Source organism: Trichosurus vulpecula, chromosome 3, assembly GCF_011100635.1.
Source record: "Trichosurus vulpecula isolate mTriVul1 chromosome 3, mTriVul1.pri, whole genome shotgun sequence".
In the NCBI taxonomy this organism is placed as follows: domain Eukaryota; kingdom Metazoa; phylum Chordata; class Mammalia; order Diprotodontia; family Phalangeridae; genus Trichosurus; species Trichosurus vulpecula.
This window is the reverse complement of record NC_050575.1, coordinates 12730097-12750296: the sequence shown is the minus strand read 5'-3', so window position 1 is coordinate 12750296 and position 20200 is coordinate 12730097. Positions and strand designations below refer to the sequence as shown.

General features: G+C 42.7%; 1 protein-coding gene across 1 annotated transcript in view; it reads left to right on the top strand.

The window, feature by feature from the left end:
* The first annotated feature begins 18992 nt into the window (after positions 1-18992).
* Positions 18993-20200, top strand: part of DEGS2 (delta 4-desaturase, sphingolipid 2) — a 28008-nt gene continuing 26800 nt past the window's right edge. The window contains exon 1 of the mRNA XM_036751549.1: positions 18993-19733. Within this exon, the coding sequence (XP_036607444.1) occupies positions 19017-19733 (717 nt within the window). The 5' untranslated portion in view covers positions 18993-19016. The remainder of the gene's footprint in view (positions 19734-20200) is intronic.

Below are 20200 nucleotides of genomic sequence, written 5' to 3'. Positions count from 1 at the left end.
AATGATGATGATGACGATGGCTAACATTTATTTATATAGCACGTTGAGGTCTACCAAGTGCTTTTTCATAACTATCTCATTTGAATTCTCCTAATAGTCCTGTGAGGTAGGGGCTCTGCATTTTCCAGGTGAGGGAACTGAGGCTGAAAAGGTTAAGAGACTGCACTCACAGCTAGTAAATGTCTGAGGCAGGATTTGGACTCAGCCTTCCTGAGTTCTAGTCCAGAACTCTTATCTATGCCACCCAACTGCTTCTAACAAGGGATGTCAAAATAGGGATCTTCCAGGAACGTTAGGCAGCCCCATGGCATGGTGGATGGAATGCTGGGGTGGAGTCAAGAAAATTCTGACCTCAGACTCCTTCTAGCTGTGTGACCCTGGGCAAGACACTTAATTCCTATTTACCTCAGTTTCCTCCACTGTAAAAAGGGGATAAGTATAGTACTTACCTCCTAGGGTTGTCATCAAGATCAGATGAAATCATATTTATAAAGCACCTGGCACAGTGCCTGGCATCTAGTAGGTGCTATATAAATGTTTGTTCCCATCCCTTCCCTTCCCTTTCACCTCCTCCTATTTCTCAAGATCATTCAGCCTTCTGTGTATCCATAGAGAACGTTTCCCTCCAAGATTTTCTGAGTGTCATTCTTGAGGAAAACAAAGAACAGAGATGCATGTGAATGGACAAATGATTGAAAAATGTTTATGAAGTGCTTACTGTGTACCCAGCACTGTGCTTAGTGCTGAGAATTCAAAAGGAAAAGGTGAGATAGCCCTTGCTCTCAGGGAACTCACACTCTAATTAAGGGAGAAAACATATAAAAGAAAGTTCAGCTACAAAGTGCTTGGAAAGGCATGGAAGTCCTAAGGGTGATGAAGCAGGATAGATGGTGAAGCCCAAGGGTCCTAAGGTTACATAAAAACAATTGTGCCAGGGGCATGCAGGTAAGGCTTGGAGGGCCTCAGGAGGCAGGGCATATGGTAAGGTGCAGTAGTTCTCCATCTTACTATAAGGAATAGAGTTGGTGAGTCTCATTTCATTCAAGCCACGTAAGCAGTCAAGCAGTCTGGATGGGTTTGGGGGTCACCTGGTGCTGGGGAGAGGTCAAGGAGGGAAGAGTGACCCCAGCAGTAGAGAATTTTCTCCTCCTTGGTTTTTCCGATGGAACCTGGGATAGTGCAGGGCCAGATAAGGCAAAGGAGTAGGGGCATGCTCCTAGTAATGGTGGATCTTCCTACCACTGGCAATCCTGATGAGTTCTGGGATGGCCCAACGCCAGAGGAGGGGATGAAGTCCTATGTCTAGTTAAAATAGGAAACAGATTTCTTGTAAATGATGAGGTAGGTGTTCCTATTTGCAGCTGACATTGTGCTGATTGCATGGAGCCCCAGAATACCTTCTCAAAGATTTCCATGGTCATTTAAAATAGATTGGCTGAGTCATGTAGCCCACCCCAAGGCTCAAGTGGATAAAGAATGGCTATTGTCCAGCTTATGTTTATGATGATCAGTCATTGGGTTAGCCCACCATTTCCTGTATCTTGAGCAAGCCCTACACCATGCTTAGAACTGAATAAGGAAAAAAAATTGGGCCGGATTCGTGTTTCCAAATTCCCAACAGATAGTAACCTTTAGGATTCAGGAATGAGAAATCAGAATTTCCAGGAATTCTTGGGAATTGCTGAAATAAGGTGTTCTATACTTCCCATAAGATTTTTGTTATCAACAGTGAATCATTTTTTGTAATAGTTATGCTAACACTTTCAGAGGTTTTCTGCATGGTTTATTATTGTTATGAACCAATATATTGTGACAGTGATAAAAAACCATATCTTGCAATGAATCAAATAGATTTCTTTATCTGTCTTAAAACACTTCCAACATTCTTCATACTCTTTATTATTGTCGTTGTTAAGTCGTGTCTGACTCTTCATGACCCTATGTGAGGATTTTCTTGGCAAAGATACAAGACAAGTTGCTGTTTCCTTCTCCAATGGGTTAAGGCAAACAGTGGGTAAGCGATTTGCCCACCGATAGTGAGTTTCTGGGGCTGGATTTGAACTCAGGTCTTCCCGACTCCAGGCTTAGCAGTCTATCCATCGAACCATCTGGCTGCCTCTATATTATTCATTGTAATGGATAGCTTTAAAAAATTGCGCTTAATAAATTAGAAATATTAAGTTTTGTAGTATTTACCAAGAAACATAGTCTACAGTGAATATTCAAATACTGGAAAATATCAGCAAACATTTTTGAGTAGCCTTTGAATAATGTCACATTCATCTCATGGCAAAGTTAACAAAACTATATAGAGTCGTGTATCATAATTGCCAATTTAAGAACTTATTTTGCTTCCAAAACTTATTTCTTAAAATACCACTTACTAGATTTGTATAAATTACATATAGTATGTAAATACTATGTAAATACTTATTGTGGAATATGTAAATACATATGTGTATATAATATATGTAAATACTTATGAATATTTATTTTATTTTCAAGAATACTCACCATTAACAGCACACAGTTCTAGCATGGCAACAGTGGTAAGCAAGATTGACTAATTAAATCACGACTGCTTCTCTCTTACATGCTCCTGTTTGGTTTCTGGAAATGTTACTTTAACCTTGGACTCTCCTCTCAACATGAATCTAGCTGCGTGGTTCTCAAAGTATTTTGGTTTCAGGACTTCTTTATACCCTTGAAACTTACTGAGGACACTCCCCCGCCCCAACCAGTAGCTTTTCTTTATGTGGGCTATACATATCAATATTGACTGCATTAGAAATGAAAGTATCATATTATTATTATAAAAGTAGTTTTGACTTTGAGGACGTTGTCAAGGGGTCTTGGGAACTCTGAGGCTTCCTTGAGAACAGCTGCTCTAGGTCAGGGGTTTCTCACCTTTTTGTGGTTGTGAAGCCTGTAGACCCCTTTTCAGAATAATGTTTTAAGTGCATGAAAAAAAAAAATACAGAGGATTGCAAAGGAAACCAATTATATTGAAACAGTTCTCAAAATATTTTTTATAAAACAATTTCATGGACTCTAGGTTAAAAACTCCTGCCCTAGGTCTTTGGTCCCAACCATTTATCCTGGGTTTTGTCTCCTCTTTAAAAGCCTTTGCGTGTTTTTACTTTTTTTTAGAAGTGCTTTTATTACTAAGAGCAGTCCATTCCTTATTTTCAGCTTGAAAGAGAATTCTCCCTCCACTTCTGGAACCCTTGGCTTGAGTAAACAATTAGATTAAAGTTAGGAGAGCCTAGTGAGCAGCAAGGTCATACCCACCATGTTTGGTGGCAGAGAAGTCCAATGCCAATTTAGCAGGTCATGGTACAGAAATTTGCACCTTGTAATTCTGGACATATCAATGTTGAAGAGATTCCATTTGACCCTGGATGGCAAAACCATGAACAGTAGGTAAAAGATGCAAAGAGGCGAAATTCCGATTTAGTGACAGGAGAAAACCTCCCTAACAATTAGTGCCAGAGGTGATGGACGAGGCTGTTCCTTAGAAAGAGAGCTCTTTCAGTAGAGGGTTCATGACACTTCTTGGGCATGTTGTTCTGTGGATTTTCTTTCAGCACAGGTCAGACTAGATGGATGCTAAGGCTCCTTCCAATCCTGAAATTCTGTGAACTGCCACTTTGCACCCATGGGAGTACCCCCGGTGGAGAGATCACAGTTCTGCTGTGCCCAGAGCTGATACTCTTGTATTTTATGATTCTAAGGTCTTTTCTGACTCTGGCATGTTATGATTTTTATCTAACCTTTTCTCTGGACATTGTCTCTGAGCCAGGCTTGTTTGAGCCTTTTATTAAGTTTCCTTTACACTTCAAATCCTCCTTCCCACCAAGTCAAATTCGATCAGCCTTGATGGAGGCCCATCTCCTCCACTAAACCTTCTCCTGCAACTTTTATATTCTATACTCTACAGTCTGGCCCCTATGCAATAAGTGTCATACAATGATGTTTAATAGATTATTAGTGATAGAAGAGAACTTACAAATACCCAGTCTCCATCATTTACAGATGAGGAAATTAAGGCCCTTAGAGGTTAATCATCTTACTCAAGGTCACACTGTATTTGTGTTCTAATCTCAAGGACGTCATATCTTCTCTGTCTCCTGTTTTCTTCTTGTCACTTGTCTCAGATCTGGGCACAAAGCATTTAATAAATACTTGTTGCTATGATGTTATAATTCCATGATATCATTTTGAATGATGACTTGGTTTTTTCCTCCAGCTTCTTTTTCCCAAAGAAAGTTGTTCCTGAGTTCTCCTGGATATATACTGTGCTAGAATTTGCTCCACAGGCCCCATGATGGAGGGTCATCCAGACTTTATTAGGAAACCTTCTATGATGGGAAACTCATTTCCCTCCAAAGGCAGTGTATATCACTTTTGGACAGCTCTGATGATAAGGAAGTTATTGCTTATCTGGAGATGATATCTGCCTCTAATTTCTTTCCCTCCTTCCTATTCAATTCCCTTATTTTACACACAAGGAAAATGACACACATACAGGGGAAATGTCTTGCCTTAGGTTGATCTTTTACTACATAATAATGGCTAAAAACAATGATTTTTTATTGGAAGTTGTGGATGGTGTCTTGTCACCACATTCTAACATTGTGATGAAAACTGGGCTCTCTTCAAACTGTCCTTACCCTCCCACCCCCCATCAAAGGCAGAATGCTGATCTAGAGTCACTAAACCAGCAAATACAGTTGTCCCTTCCCCATTGTGACTCCCCCCTTGGGTTTTGATATATCACGGGTCGACATAAGAAATTTGGAGGGGGATTTGCAGAAGTCTCAGATGACACGTGAAGGCCAGCAGACAATACAGAGGCAAATACTTAATTTTACTGTACTGTAAATTCCCCATAAAAGAAAAAGAAAAAATTCAGACTTCTTCTCTGGTATCAAAGGAGGGCCAAAAAATTTCATGCAGATTTTCCAGATGGTGAGAGGGGACGTTATATCCCTAACCCCCACGATGTGGAAGGGATAATTGTATACATTGAGGCACTAGTTTGTGTTGTTTGGTGCTTTGTGTCGTAGGCCCCAGAGATCTTCTCATTCAGCCTGTTACTTGGAGCAGGACTACTTTAACATCATTTCTGATATACAATCACCTAACCTTTGCTTGAACAACCGCTATGTTTATGTTGGGGAACTTCCTACCTAATGAGGAAGCCCTTTTATAAATTACAAGTTACAAAAGAAAGCTGGCCCCTTTCCTCAAGGAGCTCATAGTTTAGCTTGGGAGATGACATATGCCTGTGCCACAACTGTAGTGTGCTTAAATGTAAAGGTGTATGGTTCTGACTGTTCTAGGAGCTCTGAGACAGAGGATTTAGAGAGGCCTGGAGTGCTTTGGGAGAGGGGGTTGAGCTACAACCTTGAAGGATTTATAGAGTCAGCAGGGTAGAGACTCCAGACAGAAATTCTCCTGCTCCTAAAATCCAAGTTAGAAATTAGGATCCCGAAGGGCATTTAGCCCAACCTTTCTTCCAATGCTGAAATTTCCTCCACAGCCCCCATAATAGAGGGTCATCTAGTTTCTATTTGGAAACTTTCTGTGATGGGGTACTCACTCTCTTTAATGGCAGTGTATTTTGCTTTTGACAGCTCCGATTGTTAAGAAATTATTTGTTATCTTGAGTTGACACCTGGCTCCCTCTAGTATCCTTTCCTTCCTTCCTTCCTCCCTTCCCCCCTTCCTCCCTTCCCCCCTTCCTCCCTTCCATCCTTCCTCCCTTCCATCCTTCCTCCCTTCCATCCTTCCTTCCTTCCCTCCTTCCTTCCTTCCCTCCTTCCTTCCTTCCCTCCTTCCTCCCTTCCTTCCCCCCTTCCTCCCTTCCTTCCCTCCTTCCTTCCTTCCCTCCTTCCTTCCTTCCCTCCTTCCTCCCTTCCTTCCCCCCTTCCTCCCTTCCTTCCCTCCTTCCTTCCTTCCCCCTTCCTTCCTTCCCCTTCCCCCCTTCCTCCCTTCCTCCCTTCCTTCCCCCCCTCCTTCCTCCCTTCCCCCCTTCCTCCCTTCCCCCCTTCCTCCCTTCCTCCCTTCCCCCCTTCCTCCCTTCCCTCTTTCCTCCCTTCCTCCTTTCCTTCCTCCCTTCCTCCCTTCCCTCCTTCCTCCCTTCCCCCCTTCCTCCCTTCCCTCTTTCCCTCCTTCCCTCCTTCCTTCCTTCCTCCCTTCCTTCCCCCCTTCCTCCCTTTCTTCCTCCCTTCCTTTCTGCCTTCCTCCCTTCCTTCCCCCCTTCCTTCCTTCCTTCCCCCCTTCCTTCCCTCCTTCCTTCCTCCTTCCCTTCCTTCCCTCCTTCCTTCCTTCCTTCTTTCCTCCCTCCCTTCCTTCCCTCCTTCTTTCCTTCCTCCCTTCCTTCCTCCCTTCCTTCCTTCCTTCCTTCCTTCCTTCCTTCCTTCCCTCCTTCCTTCCTTCCCTCCTTCTTTCCTCCCTCCCTCCCTCCCTTCCTTCCTTCCTTCCTTCCTTCCTTCCTTCCTTCCTTCCTTCTTTCCTTCCTTCCCTTTTCTCCTTTCCCTCTCTTCCCATCTCCCTCTTTCTCTCCTTCCTTTCTGTCTTGATGGGCAGCTAGTTTTTTTCATGGGCTTTGGAGCAGCTCTGGGGAAGCACCCTCAGGTCTCAAGTGGGGTGGGGGTGTTGGATCTTTTCATGCCTTCGAGAATTGTTTCCTCACCACCTTGCAGTATATTACACCTCTCACAGTAACGTAGTTTCACCTATAGTTTCTAGCTAGGACAGAGGAGTCAGGGGCCTTGCCCTTGGAGATGTCCCTGAGGGTCATGGAGGCTACAATCTGGACGACAAGCTTCTGCATGGCCTTATCCTCAGACACGCAGCGGATACAGTTGGAACACTGGGTGTGGTTGTGGCCTTTCTTGCTAGTCTTAATGTTCGTCTTCTTCCTCATCTAAGACTGTAGGGCAGAGCATCAGAAGGAACATCTTCCTCCCCACCCCCCTCACCCTAACTCTCCTCCATCTGGTCAACCATAGTGGGCTTTTAGCTTGGAGCTCCTTTACCTCTGGAGCCCTGGAGCTTAGACTCTCCACTCCCTCTCCTCAAGAGTACCAGGCCAGGTAACACACTCTTCACTTCCTTTTCAAAACTTCCTAACCACAAGCATGACTTATTGTCTATGACCTAGTGGGGAGTCACCCGCTTATCTTTTAGGTATTTAGAAGCAGGAGAGATTCTCCCAACTCTGAGATGGACCCAATGAACTGTGGAACTCAGTTCTCCTGGAGAGGCCACAGTCCCCTGCCTTCTCCATGTATAAGCATCTCACCCCTAGAGTGAGAATCTAGGAAGGAGGAGTACCAGTCTCCATTCCCTTGGATGTGTCTTACTCAAGAAAACATCTTTTGAGCAAGAGATTATGTGAGGACAACTAGGAGTGTTAACAAAATCCCTCTGACAATTCTAGAGGATATCCTGAGCCCCACTAAAGACAGAGACAAATAGCTCTTAGCAAAATCCCTCTGAGAATTTCAGAGAGTACCCTGAGCCCTAATAAAGACAGAGACAAATAGTTTCCAGCAAAAGCCCCGGCTGTGGGTAGGACTTGAGGCTGTGGCCTGCTATATTTTAATCCTTTAAAGTCTGAGAAGACATTAGAAAGGTCATTTACGGGATAGCCGAAGGAAAGAAGGAAAATGTACAGAAGAGTGATAGGGAAAACACTGGGTTGGCTGCTGAGACACAGGAGTTCTAGTCTTGCCTTCCTTGTCTCTCTGACTTTGAGCAAATCTTTCCTCCTCTTGGGCTCAGTTTCTGTATCAGCAAGGCAACCATCACAATACAGATGATAATTGTCAACATGCCTGTGTGGTTCCGTATCACAACATATACGAGACTCTCCATGTAGAAAATAGAAGTAAACCATTTATTCAGACACCAGAGAACCAGATTCTGTAACCAATAAGTCCGCAACGTCGTAGCAGAGAATCGCTCCATCCCAAAGCCATCTGGGGTCTTCCCAAACACTCACTCACAGCCACCACACGTCTGCTCTCTCTCCCTCAGCTCTAACTGTCGTAACTGCTCTCTCAGCATTTCCTGTGACACAACTTCCTTTTCTTCTCAGCAAGCTCCTCCTGTCACATGTGAGTTAGGCTTCCTGTGATGTAAGCAGGTCATACGACCTATTAATGGGTGGGAAAGAGCTTCAGATCTAAACTGCTATTACATTTTCCTCATCTCTAAAATGATGGGGTTGGAAAAAAAGATCTCTAAGGTCCCTTCCGGGTCTATAGCCCCAGATTGTTTGGAATATCTCTCCGCAATGAGTTGCTGTAGGACTTCTGTCTCTCCGTTGTCCTGCTGTTTCCACCTCTGGGTTCAACCTCAGTTGACATGTCAATAATAAGTTCAGTGAATGTTTGTTTAATGGCTCAATGAAGCCCTGATGGGTGAGGGGGTGGTGGCTAGAGAGCTCCAGAGGTGGGGAGGAGAGGCCGGAAAGGCCCCTATTAAGATTACATTTATTATCTGGAAATGAAGAGTAAGGAAGGTCTTGGGCATCTTACTCTCTTCTCATCAGTACAAACCATTTCATCAGAAAAATAATTGTGTCTTACGTTTGTATCATGTAGTAGAAAAAGCACTGGACAGTTAGGAGACCTGGATTCTAGTTCTGGCTCTGCCACAAATCTGCTGTGAGAGCAAGAGCAGGCCAGTTCCCTTCCCTGGATATCACGTTCTTTCTTTCTTTTTAAATTAAGATTTAATTTTATTATTTTATTTTATTTTATTTTTTATTTATTTTTGAGGGGGGGAAGGCAGGGCAATTGGGGTTAAGTGACTTGCCCAAGGTCACACAGCTAGTAAGTGTGTCAAGTGTCTGAGGCCGGATTTGAACTCAGGTCCTCCTGACTCCAGAGCTGGTGCTCTACTCACTGCACCACCTAGCTGCCCCTATTATTTTATTTTAATCATTAATTTAAAAAAAATTTTTTTTGGAGGCAGTTGGGTCAAGTTGGTCTCATACAGCTAGTAAGTGTCTGAGGCTGGATTTGAACTTAGGTCTTCCTGACTCCAGGGATAGTGCTCTATCCACATTGCTGCCTAGCTATCCTAGTATTTTATTTTCCTTACAATTACATGTAAAAACAATTTTTAACATGTGCTTATTTAAAATCTTTGAGTTCCAAATTCTCTCCCTCCCTCTTTCCCTCCCTTCCTCCTCTCTCCCCTCATTGAGAAATCAAACAGTTTGATATAGGTTATACATGTGGAGTTATGTAAAACATACTTCCATGTTAGTCATTTTGTGAAAGAGAACACAGACAAAAGAACAAACAAGAAAAATAAAGTAAAAAAAAGAATACTTCAATCTGCATTCAGACTCCATCAGTTCTTTCTCTGGAGGTGTATAGCATTTTTTTATTATAAGTCCTTCAGAATTATCTTGGATCTTCATTGTTTTGCTGAGACTAGCTAAGTCATTCACAGTTGAGAATCATACAATATTGCTGTTACTGTTCTGGTTCTGCTCATTTCACTTTGCATCTGTTCACATAAGTCTTCCCAGGTTTCTCTGAGAGCATCCTGCTCATCATTTCTTATAGTACAATGGTATTCCTTCACAATCATATACCACACCTTGTACCCAATTAATGGGCATCACCTCAATTTCCAATTCTTTAACACCACTAAAAGAGCTGCTATAAAGATCCTTTCCCTTTTTTTAAAAAAATCTTTTTGAGATACACACTTAGTAATAATATTGCCTGGTCAAAGGGTACGCATGGTTTTATAGCCTTTGGGGCATGGTTCTGAATCTTCTTGGAGGTCACTTTCTCCCTCTGCAAAATGGGGAGCTGCTCTTAGATATTTTTCCAGGTCTTCTGACTTATTTTCCCATGATTTACAATCTTATTTGATCCTTGCAACCCCACTGTGAGATGGGCAAAAGGTGTTGTGAGGACCACATGAGATATTGGATCAATTTAAACAACTCAGTCCACAGTCAGTCAAGAAGCATTTATTAAGCACCTATTACATGCTAGTCACTGTCAAATAAAATCTAGATAAGATAAAAGCACTATATATCTAGAATATTTTAAGGCTAGTCAAGTACTTTCCCCAAATATGAGAGTATAGCTTAGTCATCCCTGTCCTCTTTGTAGAGACTCAAATGGTTAAGTGATTTGCTGATATTTTTGTTGTTCTGTTGTGTCTGACTCTTCCTGGCCCCTTTTGGGGTCCTAGGGTGGTTTGCCACTGCCTTCTCCAACTTATTTTCCAGATAAGGAAAATGAGGCAAACAGTGCAAAGTGACTTGCCCAGGGTCACACAGCTAGCAAGTGTTGAGGCTGGCTTTCAGTTCTTGAGGATGAGTCTTCCTGATTCTAGGCCTGGCACTCTATCCACTGTGCCGCTAAAATAACACAATCCACAGACAGGCTTCTAGCTATCTGACAGGCTAGAGAGAAGCACCAACATCTGGGGTTTTCAGAGCTGGGGGAATGGCTACCCAGAGTCTTGTCTGTCCAAATCACATGAGTAAGCCCCCAAAGGAAAATGCTAACCTCAGAGCATAAATACCCTGTTTGGGGCCTTGAGACTTAGTGCCTACTTAGCAAAAGGGTGTGGGAAAGATCTCTAATCAGACTAGCACCACATCGTATATAGTGTTTCTTATCGATGACTCGTGATTCAAACAAAGGCAAGACTCTAAGGCACTGGATCACCTTAGTGCTGAGAAGCACTCCAAAACAGAAGACAACAAAACGTCCCACTTTGCTTGCCATTACAACACCTTAAGTCATTCGACTCAGTCAGATAGGAATTCTTTACTTAAAACTCCTATTGTGTGTCTGAGCCTGTGTTCAGCATGTGGGGAGCATGGCCGAGGGAGACACAAAGATGACACATTTCCCTGTTCAAAGTCTAGCAGGGAAGGAGATACCCCGTACGTCTACGTTTAGATTTAGAGATTTGATTTCTTGAGAGTGATCACCACCATTAAGTAATAAGGGTCCTTTGACTTTAGGAGAAGGAGGTAATTCATTTACTGATTCTTTATCTTCACATATCCTATCACTGAGTATACGGGAGATAACTACATTTATATAATACTTGAAGGTTTACCAAGTGTTTTAGATACCTGATTTCATTGGATCCACATAACAACCCTAAGACGTTGCATTATTATTTTTCCTGCTTCACCAATGAGGAAACTGAGGCTGAGAAAGGAGAAGCTCAGGGTCCTGCAGCTAGAAAGTGTTTGAAGCAGGATTCAAACTCTGGTCTTGGCCCATAGTGGGTGTTTGTCGACGGATTGAGGGTACTATGATAGATGCTAGGGATACAGAGACAAAAACTCAATTAACTCCTGTTTCTGTGTGAGGGGCTCGTTCCATCAGAGGTTACAGCACGTACCTTGTTCGCCAAAGGTTTCCAAAAGCCACGTCAACATGTCAACGGCTCTGCGGGTCTGAAATATCTTCAATGACTCAAGTAGCAATAGACCATCTCTCAGTTGTCTTGAGTCCCAGCCAACTTAAGGTCAGAAGCACTCATCATCAGAGCTTCAGGCTGATGAATCCTTCACCCGTGGCTATTCTTAAAGATCATCTACTAAGTCACAGGGGGATCTGTGTTAGCGGGGGATGTACTCAACCTGGAACAATTCCAGATCCTTAAAAGTCTTGCTGTATTCTCTACAGCCTTTTTAGGGTTACCGATCACTCCCCTCATAACTCTGTGAGGTAGGTAATGCAAATGTCGTTATGGAAGAACCCAGTAGCCAGTGAATAGGATGCTGGGCCTGAAGTCAGGAAGAACTGAGTTCAAACCCAGCCTTAAATGTTTACTAGCTGTATAACCCTGGGCAACTCACTTAATCATCTGATTGCCTCAGTTTCCTCAATCATAAAACTGGGAACAGTAGTAGCACGTATCTCCCAGGGTTGTTGTGAGTATCAAATATGATTATCAGTGAAGTGCTTAGCACAGTGCCTGGAATTGGCGCTTAATTAATGCTTGTTTTCCCTACTTCCTCCCCCATTTTACAGATTAAGAAACTAAAGCTCAGAGAAATTGGTTTGCTCATGGTCCTAGAATCATAGATTTTTCAGATCGCGAATCACAGACTGTGTGGTCCTTGCTGTTTTTTGGTTTTTTTGCCTTTCTTTGTTATCCGAAGTGCTTAGTGCCTGACACATAGTAGGCACTTAATAAATGCTTGTTGACTTGAGAATGAGAAAGACCCCTCGGTGCTATGTGGTCCAACCTCTACTTGAAGAAGAGTCCTTTCTACAACATATCCAACAAATGGCCATCCAGCTTTCATTCCCTCCTGAGGCAGCCCATTTCCACTTTTGAATAGCTCTAATTGTTAGGAAACTTTTTCTGACATTAAGCCCAAGTTGTCTCTTTGGAGCCAAAGGGCAGAACTAGGAGCCAGGTGTGAAACAGAAGTCTTGTCTCTGTTCCAAAGGGAAGCTCTGAAGCATGAGACTGTTACCACTCCTTCCTCTCTAGTTCCTCACACAGCAGGAATTTGAATACAGCTCTCCTTAAGGCAATTTTCTCTTCCATTATTTTCCCTTCTTAAATCTGGTTGTCTCCTCCCTTAGATTGTGAGCTCCTTGAGGGCAGGGACTGTTTTTGCCTTTCTTTGTATCTCCAGCCCTTAGCACACTGTAGGAGTTGAAAGAATGCATGTTGACTTGTTCTCTTTGGAGTTCCTTGTCTAACAGGGGAGACAAGATCTACACATGAGACAAAGAAAAATGTTGGACAGTATGTGATCCTGAGTGTTATAGGAATTGAGAGAGGAGACATCTTTGAGAGTTAGGAGCAGAACTATGAAATCACAGTTTAAAAAGAACTCCAGGACCATGTGGTGTAGTCTGTAAATGCAGCAGAAATTTCCTCTTAAACCATACACAACAAGTGGCCATCTACATTTTAAAAATATTTTATTTTATTTCCAATTGCATCTAAAACAATTTTGAACATTCATTTTTTAAAATGTTGAGTTCCAAATTCTCTTTCTCCTCTCCTTTCTCATTGAGAAGGCAAGCAATTTGATATAGGTTATATACATGTGCAGTCATGCAAAACATTTCCATATTAGTTATGTTGTAAAAGAAAGCCAGACAAAAAAAGTCCCAAGAAAAACATCCCAAAAAGTCCCCAATAAAAAAAGGTTGCTTCTATCTGCATTCAGATTCCATCAGTTCTTTCTCTGGAGGTGGAAAGTATTTTTCATCACAAGTCTTTTACAATTGTCTTGAATCATTGTGTTGCTGAGAATAATTAAGTCATTTACAGGTGATCATTGTACAATATTGCTGTTACTGTATACTACGTTCTCCTGGTTCTCATTTCAATTTGCATCAGTTCATGTAAGTTTTTCCAGATTTTTCTGAAGTCATCCTGTTTGTCGTTTCTTATATCACAATAGTATTCTATCACAATCATATACCACAGTGATACCATTCCCTAATTGATGGTCTTCCTCTCAATCTCCAATTCTTTACCACCACAAAAAGAGCTATTATAAATGTTTTTGTACATATAGGTCCTTTTCCTTTTCTAAAAAAAATTTTTATCTCTTTGGGATACATACCAAGTAGTGGTATTGCTGGATCAAAGGTTGTGCATGATTTTATAACCCTTTGGGTGTAGTTCCAAATTGCTCTACCAAATGGTTGGCTCATTTTACAACTCCATCAATGGTCCTTTAGTGTCCCAATTTTCCCACATCTCCTCCAACGTTTGTCATTTTCCTTTTCTGCCTCATTAGCCAATCTGATAGGTGTGAGGTAATACCTCAGAGTTGTTTTAATTTGCATTTCTTTAATCAACCGTTATTTAGAGCATTTTTGTATGACTATAGATAGCTTTCATTTCTTTATCTGAAAATTGCCTGTTCATAGCCTTTGACCGTTTATCAATTGGGGAATGACTCGTATTCTTATAAATTTGACTCAGTTTTCTCTATGTTATAAAATTGACGCAGCTCTCTATATATTTGAGAAACGAGGCTACATTTTTCTTAAAGATCACTAGTGATGAGGGACTTGAAAGAATAAATGAAAAACCATTTATTGAGCACTTACTATAGACCAGGAACTATATTAAATGTAAGGCATACAAATACAAAAAATAAGACTGTCCCAGCAGACCCAGAACGAGCTTACAATTTAATAGGGGAAGACAACACATGTAGGGTCGTGGTGTCCAGGGAGGGGTGTTTTGGTCTGGGAAGTCATGAGAAGGATGAGTGGAGCCATAGGGCGATTGATTGATTATTGTGTCCTTTCTAGAAAATGTAGCGTTGGTTTGATTATTCTTCCCAAGGGTGGAAAGTAGAAGGAAGGGTATGCTCTGTTTCATGGGATGACCAGGCAGGGAGTGGCATGGTGGGTCTGACTGGGGCTAGATCAGGGATTCTTAACCTTTTTGTGTGTTATAGAAGAGGGGAGAAGGCAATGCTATGTGCCAGGCACTGTGCTTTACAAATATTATCTCATTTGCTCCTCATAACCATCCTGGGAGGTAGGTGCTATTATGACTCCCATTTTACAGTTCAGGGAACTGAGGCAGACAAAGGTTAAGTGACTTGCCTAGGATTGTACAGCTAGTAAGTGTCTGAGGTCAGATTTGATCATGAGTCTTCCAGTCTCAGGTCAGTGCTCTATCTATTGCCACCTAGCTGCCCATTTGGCAGTCTGGTGATCCCTTTGCAGAATAATGTTTTGTTGCATATGCTCATAAATGAAGGAAATGACAAATTTTAACTAGAGGTTAGTGAAAACAAAGATGTAATTTTGGTTCCATCCAAGCTCATGAAATCTATTTATAGAGCCCAGAGATTCATGGGTCCCAGGACAAGAACCCTTGGCTAGATATAGAGAATTCTCACTCATCAGGAGCCTTCTGGTGGAGGTGCGACTGGGGAGCTTGGCCTATCTTAAGACAGTCTCATGGGAAAACCATTAGTGCTCATACTGGGAAAGGTGGGAAGCAGCAGTGACCTGGGCCCCAGGAATAGACTTTGTCAGCTTGGAGTGGGAAGGCTAATCCTCCTGTGTTCCCAGTACTTGCCAAAGGGGCCAGGGCCTTTTTGTTTTCCCTATGAGTTGAGGATCATTAATAGTAGGTGTGTGTTAGTTTGCATTCAATATCGTTGGCCGTTCTTCCACTTCATTATTAACTATAGCACACCTGCTCAACCTCCCCAGGTTTGCTGGCCAGGGGTGTTTCCCTTGCTCTAATCTTTCTAGCCTTAGAAAGTTCCATAACCTCTGGCTTCTTTCCAAAGGAAAGTTTACATCTACTTTGTTAGAAGCAGTTAATACCTGCTAAAGTTGGTTTTATCAATCAATGAAGAAGCATTTATTAAGCTCCTACTGTGTGCCAGGCGCTGGAGACACAAAGAAAAAAATGAAAGTCTCTTATCTTTATCTACGTTCTATAGCAGGAGACAGTATGTATGGGTTGTTGTTCAGTCTTTCTCAGTCATGTTCATATCTCTGTGATACCAATTGGGGTTTTCTTGGCAGAAATACTGGAGCGGTTTGCCATTTCCTTCTCCAATGTGCATGTTATAAGTATACAAAATAAATGAGGTAATTTTATTTTGTGTGTGTGTGTGCGGGAGGCACTGTTAGCTGGGCTGGGAGGGGCAGGAGAAGATCAGGAAAGCTCTATTGGAGCTGAGCTTTGAGGTGTGTTAAAGGTTCTAAGAGGGGAAGAGGGGAAGTGAGGGGAATTTATGTGAGGCATTCGGAGAGGAGATGGAAGCTAATGTTCGAAGAATAGCAAAGTCGGTTTAGCTAGTCCAAAGAGTGCACAGACGGGAGTTAATATATAAAAAAGTCTAATGGTAGGTTGGAGTCAAGTTATAGAGGGTTTTAAATGTCAAAAGAGGATTCATGTTTGTTCCTATAGGTAAAAGGGATAATAAAGTGGAGTTTATTGAGCAGGGGAGTGACATAGACACACATGTGCTTTAGGGATGTCACTTAGGAAACTGTGTAAGGGATGAATTAGAAGGGGAAGAGACTTGAGGCAGAGAGGCCAATTAGGAGGCTATTGTAATAGTCCAGTCAGAGGTGATAAGTAGAGACAAAGGGACAGAGACGAGATATTGTGAATGCAGGCAGGACTTGGCAATTGATTAGATAAATTGGGCTAAGAAGTGAGAATGAAGAGTCAGGGATGACTTTGAAGCTGCCCACTTGTGTGGATAGAAGGGTTGGGGGGCCCTTGGTAGAAATGAGACACTTTGGAAGAGGGTGGGTTTTCCTGGGGGGAAATGCTAAGTTCTATTATGGACATGTTAAGTTTGAGATGCCTACTAGATATTCAGCCTCGAAGGGCCAATAGGTCTCAATAGCAATGTGAGACTAGAACTCAGGACCGATGAGAGAGAACCCCTTTGAGTGCTGGAGTTCTGTGGTGACACTTGGAAGTCAATGGGATGGGCAGCAGCCAAATATGTATGTCTTTGCTACAAGATTTATAGGAAACTGGCGTGTCCATACCTATATCTATTAATTCAGGCTATTCACTGGACGGTCAAATAGTGAAGCTTAAATACTTTGGCCACTTAACAGGAAGACAGGACTCATTGAAAAAGACCCTGATGTAGGGAAAGATTGAAGGTAAAAGGAAAAGGGGCCGGCAGAGGATGAGATGGATGGAGAGTGTCATGGAAACAACAAACATGAACTTGGACAGACTTGAAGAGACAGGGGAGGATAGAAGGGCTTGGAGTACTGGGATCCATTGGGTCACGAAGAGAGTCACCAAGAGTCGGACATGACTGAACAACTGAATAACAAAGACAAATCTGTATTTCCGTCTATTCTAGCTTGTTTTATCTCCCTCTTCTCTGTCCCGTCTTGCCTATTTGCGTGTTCTTGACCTGGGTGTGCTACATCAGAAAGATCCTTATCACAGTGAGAGACTGTGGGGATGGTTGGCAGAGAAGCCATGAAAACTGGGGAACACTGAAGTACGGGCCAAAGTTCAATGAGGACAGCAATGAACTGCCTTCACTTCACATTTACTCAGCATTTAATTATTTTTTATATAGCATTTTATTTGTTCTAATTACATGTAAAGATTTTCAACATTCATTTTTTTTATAGGATTTTGAGTTCCAAATTTTTCTCCGTCCCTCCCTCCTCTCTCCCCTCCCCAAGAAGGCAAGCAATCTGATATAGGTCATATATCAGCATGTAATATTTTAACCAAATTTTTGTTGTTATCTTTGTCTTAACAACACTTATTTCAGAATATTTCTCCCTACCCCCAACCACAGCAAACCATTCCCTATAAAAGATAAAAAAAAGTACAGTTTAGCAAGAACAACTAAATGCATCCAACATACCTAGCAGTAAATGTAGACCACACCCATCATCTCCCACCTCAGAGAAAGGAGAAAGGTTGCATAACATTTTAAAATCATTTTCCAAAATCTCAGAGTCACAGAAATCCAGAGTTGGAAGGAACCTTAGAAGATGTCCAATACAACCCGCTCCCTTTACACTCTACTCAACAGGGAGTCAGCCTGCCTATGTACGTGTGTACATGTGTGTGTATAGAGGTGTGAGAAACATGGTTTTGGGGATCACTGGACTTCCTAGGCAGGGCCAAAGTCCTGAGGAAGAACCCTGTGATAATCCCTAAGGAAGGCTGGGCAGACCACAGGACTCCCAGGGGAAAGCCAAATGGTATCCCCCCCTTAATCTGTGGGGATCACAGGGCCTCCTAGGGGTCAGACCCTAAGGAGGACCCGAGTGATGGCCCCTTAAGAAGGCTGTGGTCGGAAGACCCAAGTGATATCCCCTTAAGAAGGCTGTGCAGACCACGGGGTTCCCCAAGGGAATCTGGAATGGTTGCCCTCTTAATGCAGCAGTGGGGATCACAGGACACCCCAAGGCAAGATCCAGAAATAAGCCCAGATGAGCTTCCGCTGTTCATTGCTTCCCTTCACTTGACCTTAGGAAGGTCTGTGTAAAGAGAATGGGTGTAGTGCTCACAAGAACACTCACACTCATACAGCTGCAGGAGCAGGGGTAACCATTCCCTCCACTCCTGCTAGAGCTATGGTTAGTTTACAATCTTTATTTTTTTACATAGTTTTCCTAGGTTATACAGTTTATACAGGTAGGATAATAAGGATACAGAAGCAAAAGTGAAGTTAATTAGATTTTCCTTGTCTTAGTTTAGGATTAAACTACATTCTTTTATTTCCCCTACTTGTCCTCTTTAACATATGCAAATTATGCAAATCAACAGGCCTGGATTCTTGACCATGACCAGACCCTAGATAAGCTTGAACTGGCTTAAGGGGTTTGACCTCTCTAATTCCCCTGACTGCCGTCTCAAAAAGCATGCACATGGGTACAAGCCTCTGACCTCTGACCTGACCGACCTTGAGGCCTGGTTTCTGCTAAAGCTGGGTGGGGGTGGGGGGAAGTACACCTTTAGTTCTTGGAAACAAAACTCCTCCTCTGGTTTCTTACAGAGGTATACTCATATGTAATTTCAGAGGGAAGGCATTAACCTTGGGGGGGGGCAGGAAAGTCCTCTTGTAGAAGGTGAGATTTGATCTGAGTCATGAAGGAAGCCAGAGAAGTCAGGAGGCAGAGGTGAAGAGCGAGAGCTTTCTAGTGTGGGGGACAACCTGTAAAAAGGCCTGGAACTGAGAGATAGCGTGTCACCTGTGAGTGATAGCAATGAGGCCAATATTACTGTATCGTGAAGTATGTAGAGAAGGGTAAAGTTAGAGAACCACTTCAGGAGACACTTGCATGTTTGAATGAATGGTTTCATCATTCTTAGACCCGTTCTAATTCTAACGTTCTCCTGTTCTCATGCCAAATGAATGTATTAAATTTGCACTGTTTTTGGGGGCTCGCTACAAAAGTCCACTATCCACAAGGTGCAATGAATTGATTCTTCTTGCTTTGAAAATATTTCTGTCTTCCCCTTTAGCTAAGTATCCAGCCATCAAATCTCTAATGGGCCCAGATCCACACCTGAAATGGATTGTGTCCTGCATGGTGCTGACCCAGTTCTGCGCTTGTTACCTGGTCAAAGACTTGTCTTGGCGATGGGTCTTCTTCTGGGCCTATGCCTTTGGGGGCTGTGTGAACCACTCCTTGACCCTGGCCATCCATGATGTCTCTCATAACGTGGCCTTTGGCAACAAATGTATTCACTGGAACCGCTGGTTTGCAGTCTTCGCCAACCTCCCCGTTGGTTTGCCATACTCGGCTTCCTTCAAGAAGTATCACATTGATCACCATCGCTACCTGGGGGGTGACAAGCTGGATGTGGACATCCCCACAGACTTTGAGTGCTGGTTCTTCTGCACTCCGATGAGGAAGCTCCTCTGGCTCTTCTTGCAACCACTGTTTTATGCCCTGCGTCCACTCTTTGTAAACCCCTTGCCTATCACGCAGATGGAGATCTACAATGCGCTGACCCAGCTTGCCGTCGACCTTGTGATCTATATGCTCTGGGGGCTGAAGCCGATTGTGTACTTTATCGCAGGCACCCTCCTCTGTATGGGAATACACCCCTTCTCCGGTCACTTCATTGCGGAACACTATATGTACTTGAAGGGCTATGAGACGTACTCCTACTATGGGCCCCTCAACTGGTTAACCTTTAATGCGGGCTACCACATGGAGCACCATGACTTTCCCAGTATCTCAGGCTTCAATCTGCCCACGGTAGGTGGGGCACCTTTGGGGAAACTTTCTCAGTCACGCTGTGCTGAGTATGGGGAGGGAGCCGACTTAGCTCACTTCAACAGAAATTTATTAGACATACTATGGGTAAGCCACTAGGATAGCACCTAACTATAACTATAGCTCTGATATTATTCGTAATAACTGTGTTAATACTTAAGATCATTATAGCACGTAATTCTATTAATGTCATATATATGTAACGAAGCATCATGATAGCAATATGAAGACTATATGTCACAGATGAACTGCTGATCTTATCAGTGAAAGGACCTTCCACACCAGGAATTCCTCCTACTGATAAAATTATAGGTCCAGATTTCTTTTTTTAAAGGCTAATAATAACAACATTTAGCCCTTTGAGATTTATAAGGCACTTTCTTGACCCCAGTGAGGTGGATGGTTATTTTCCTCATTCTACAGGTGCGGAAATCAAGGCTCAGAAATGC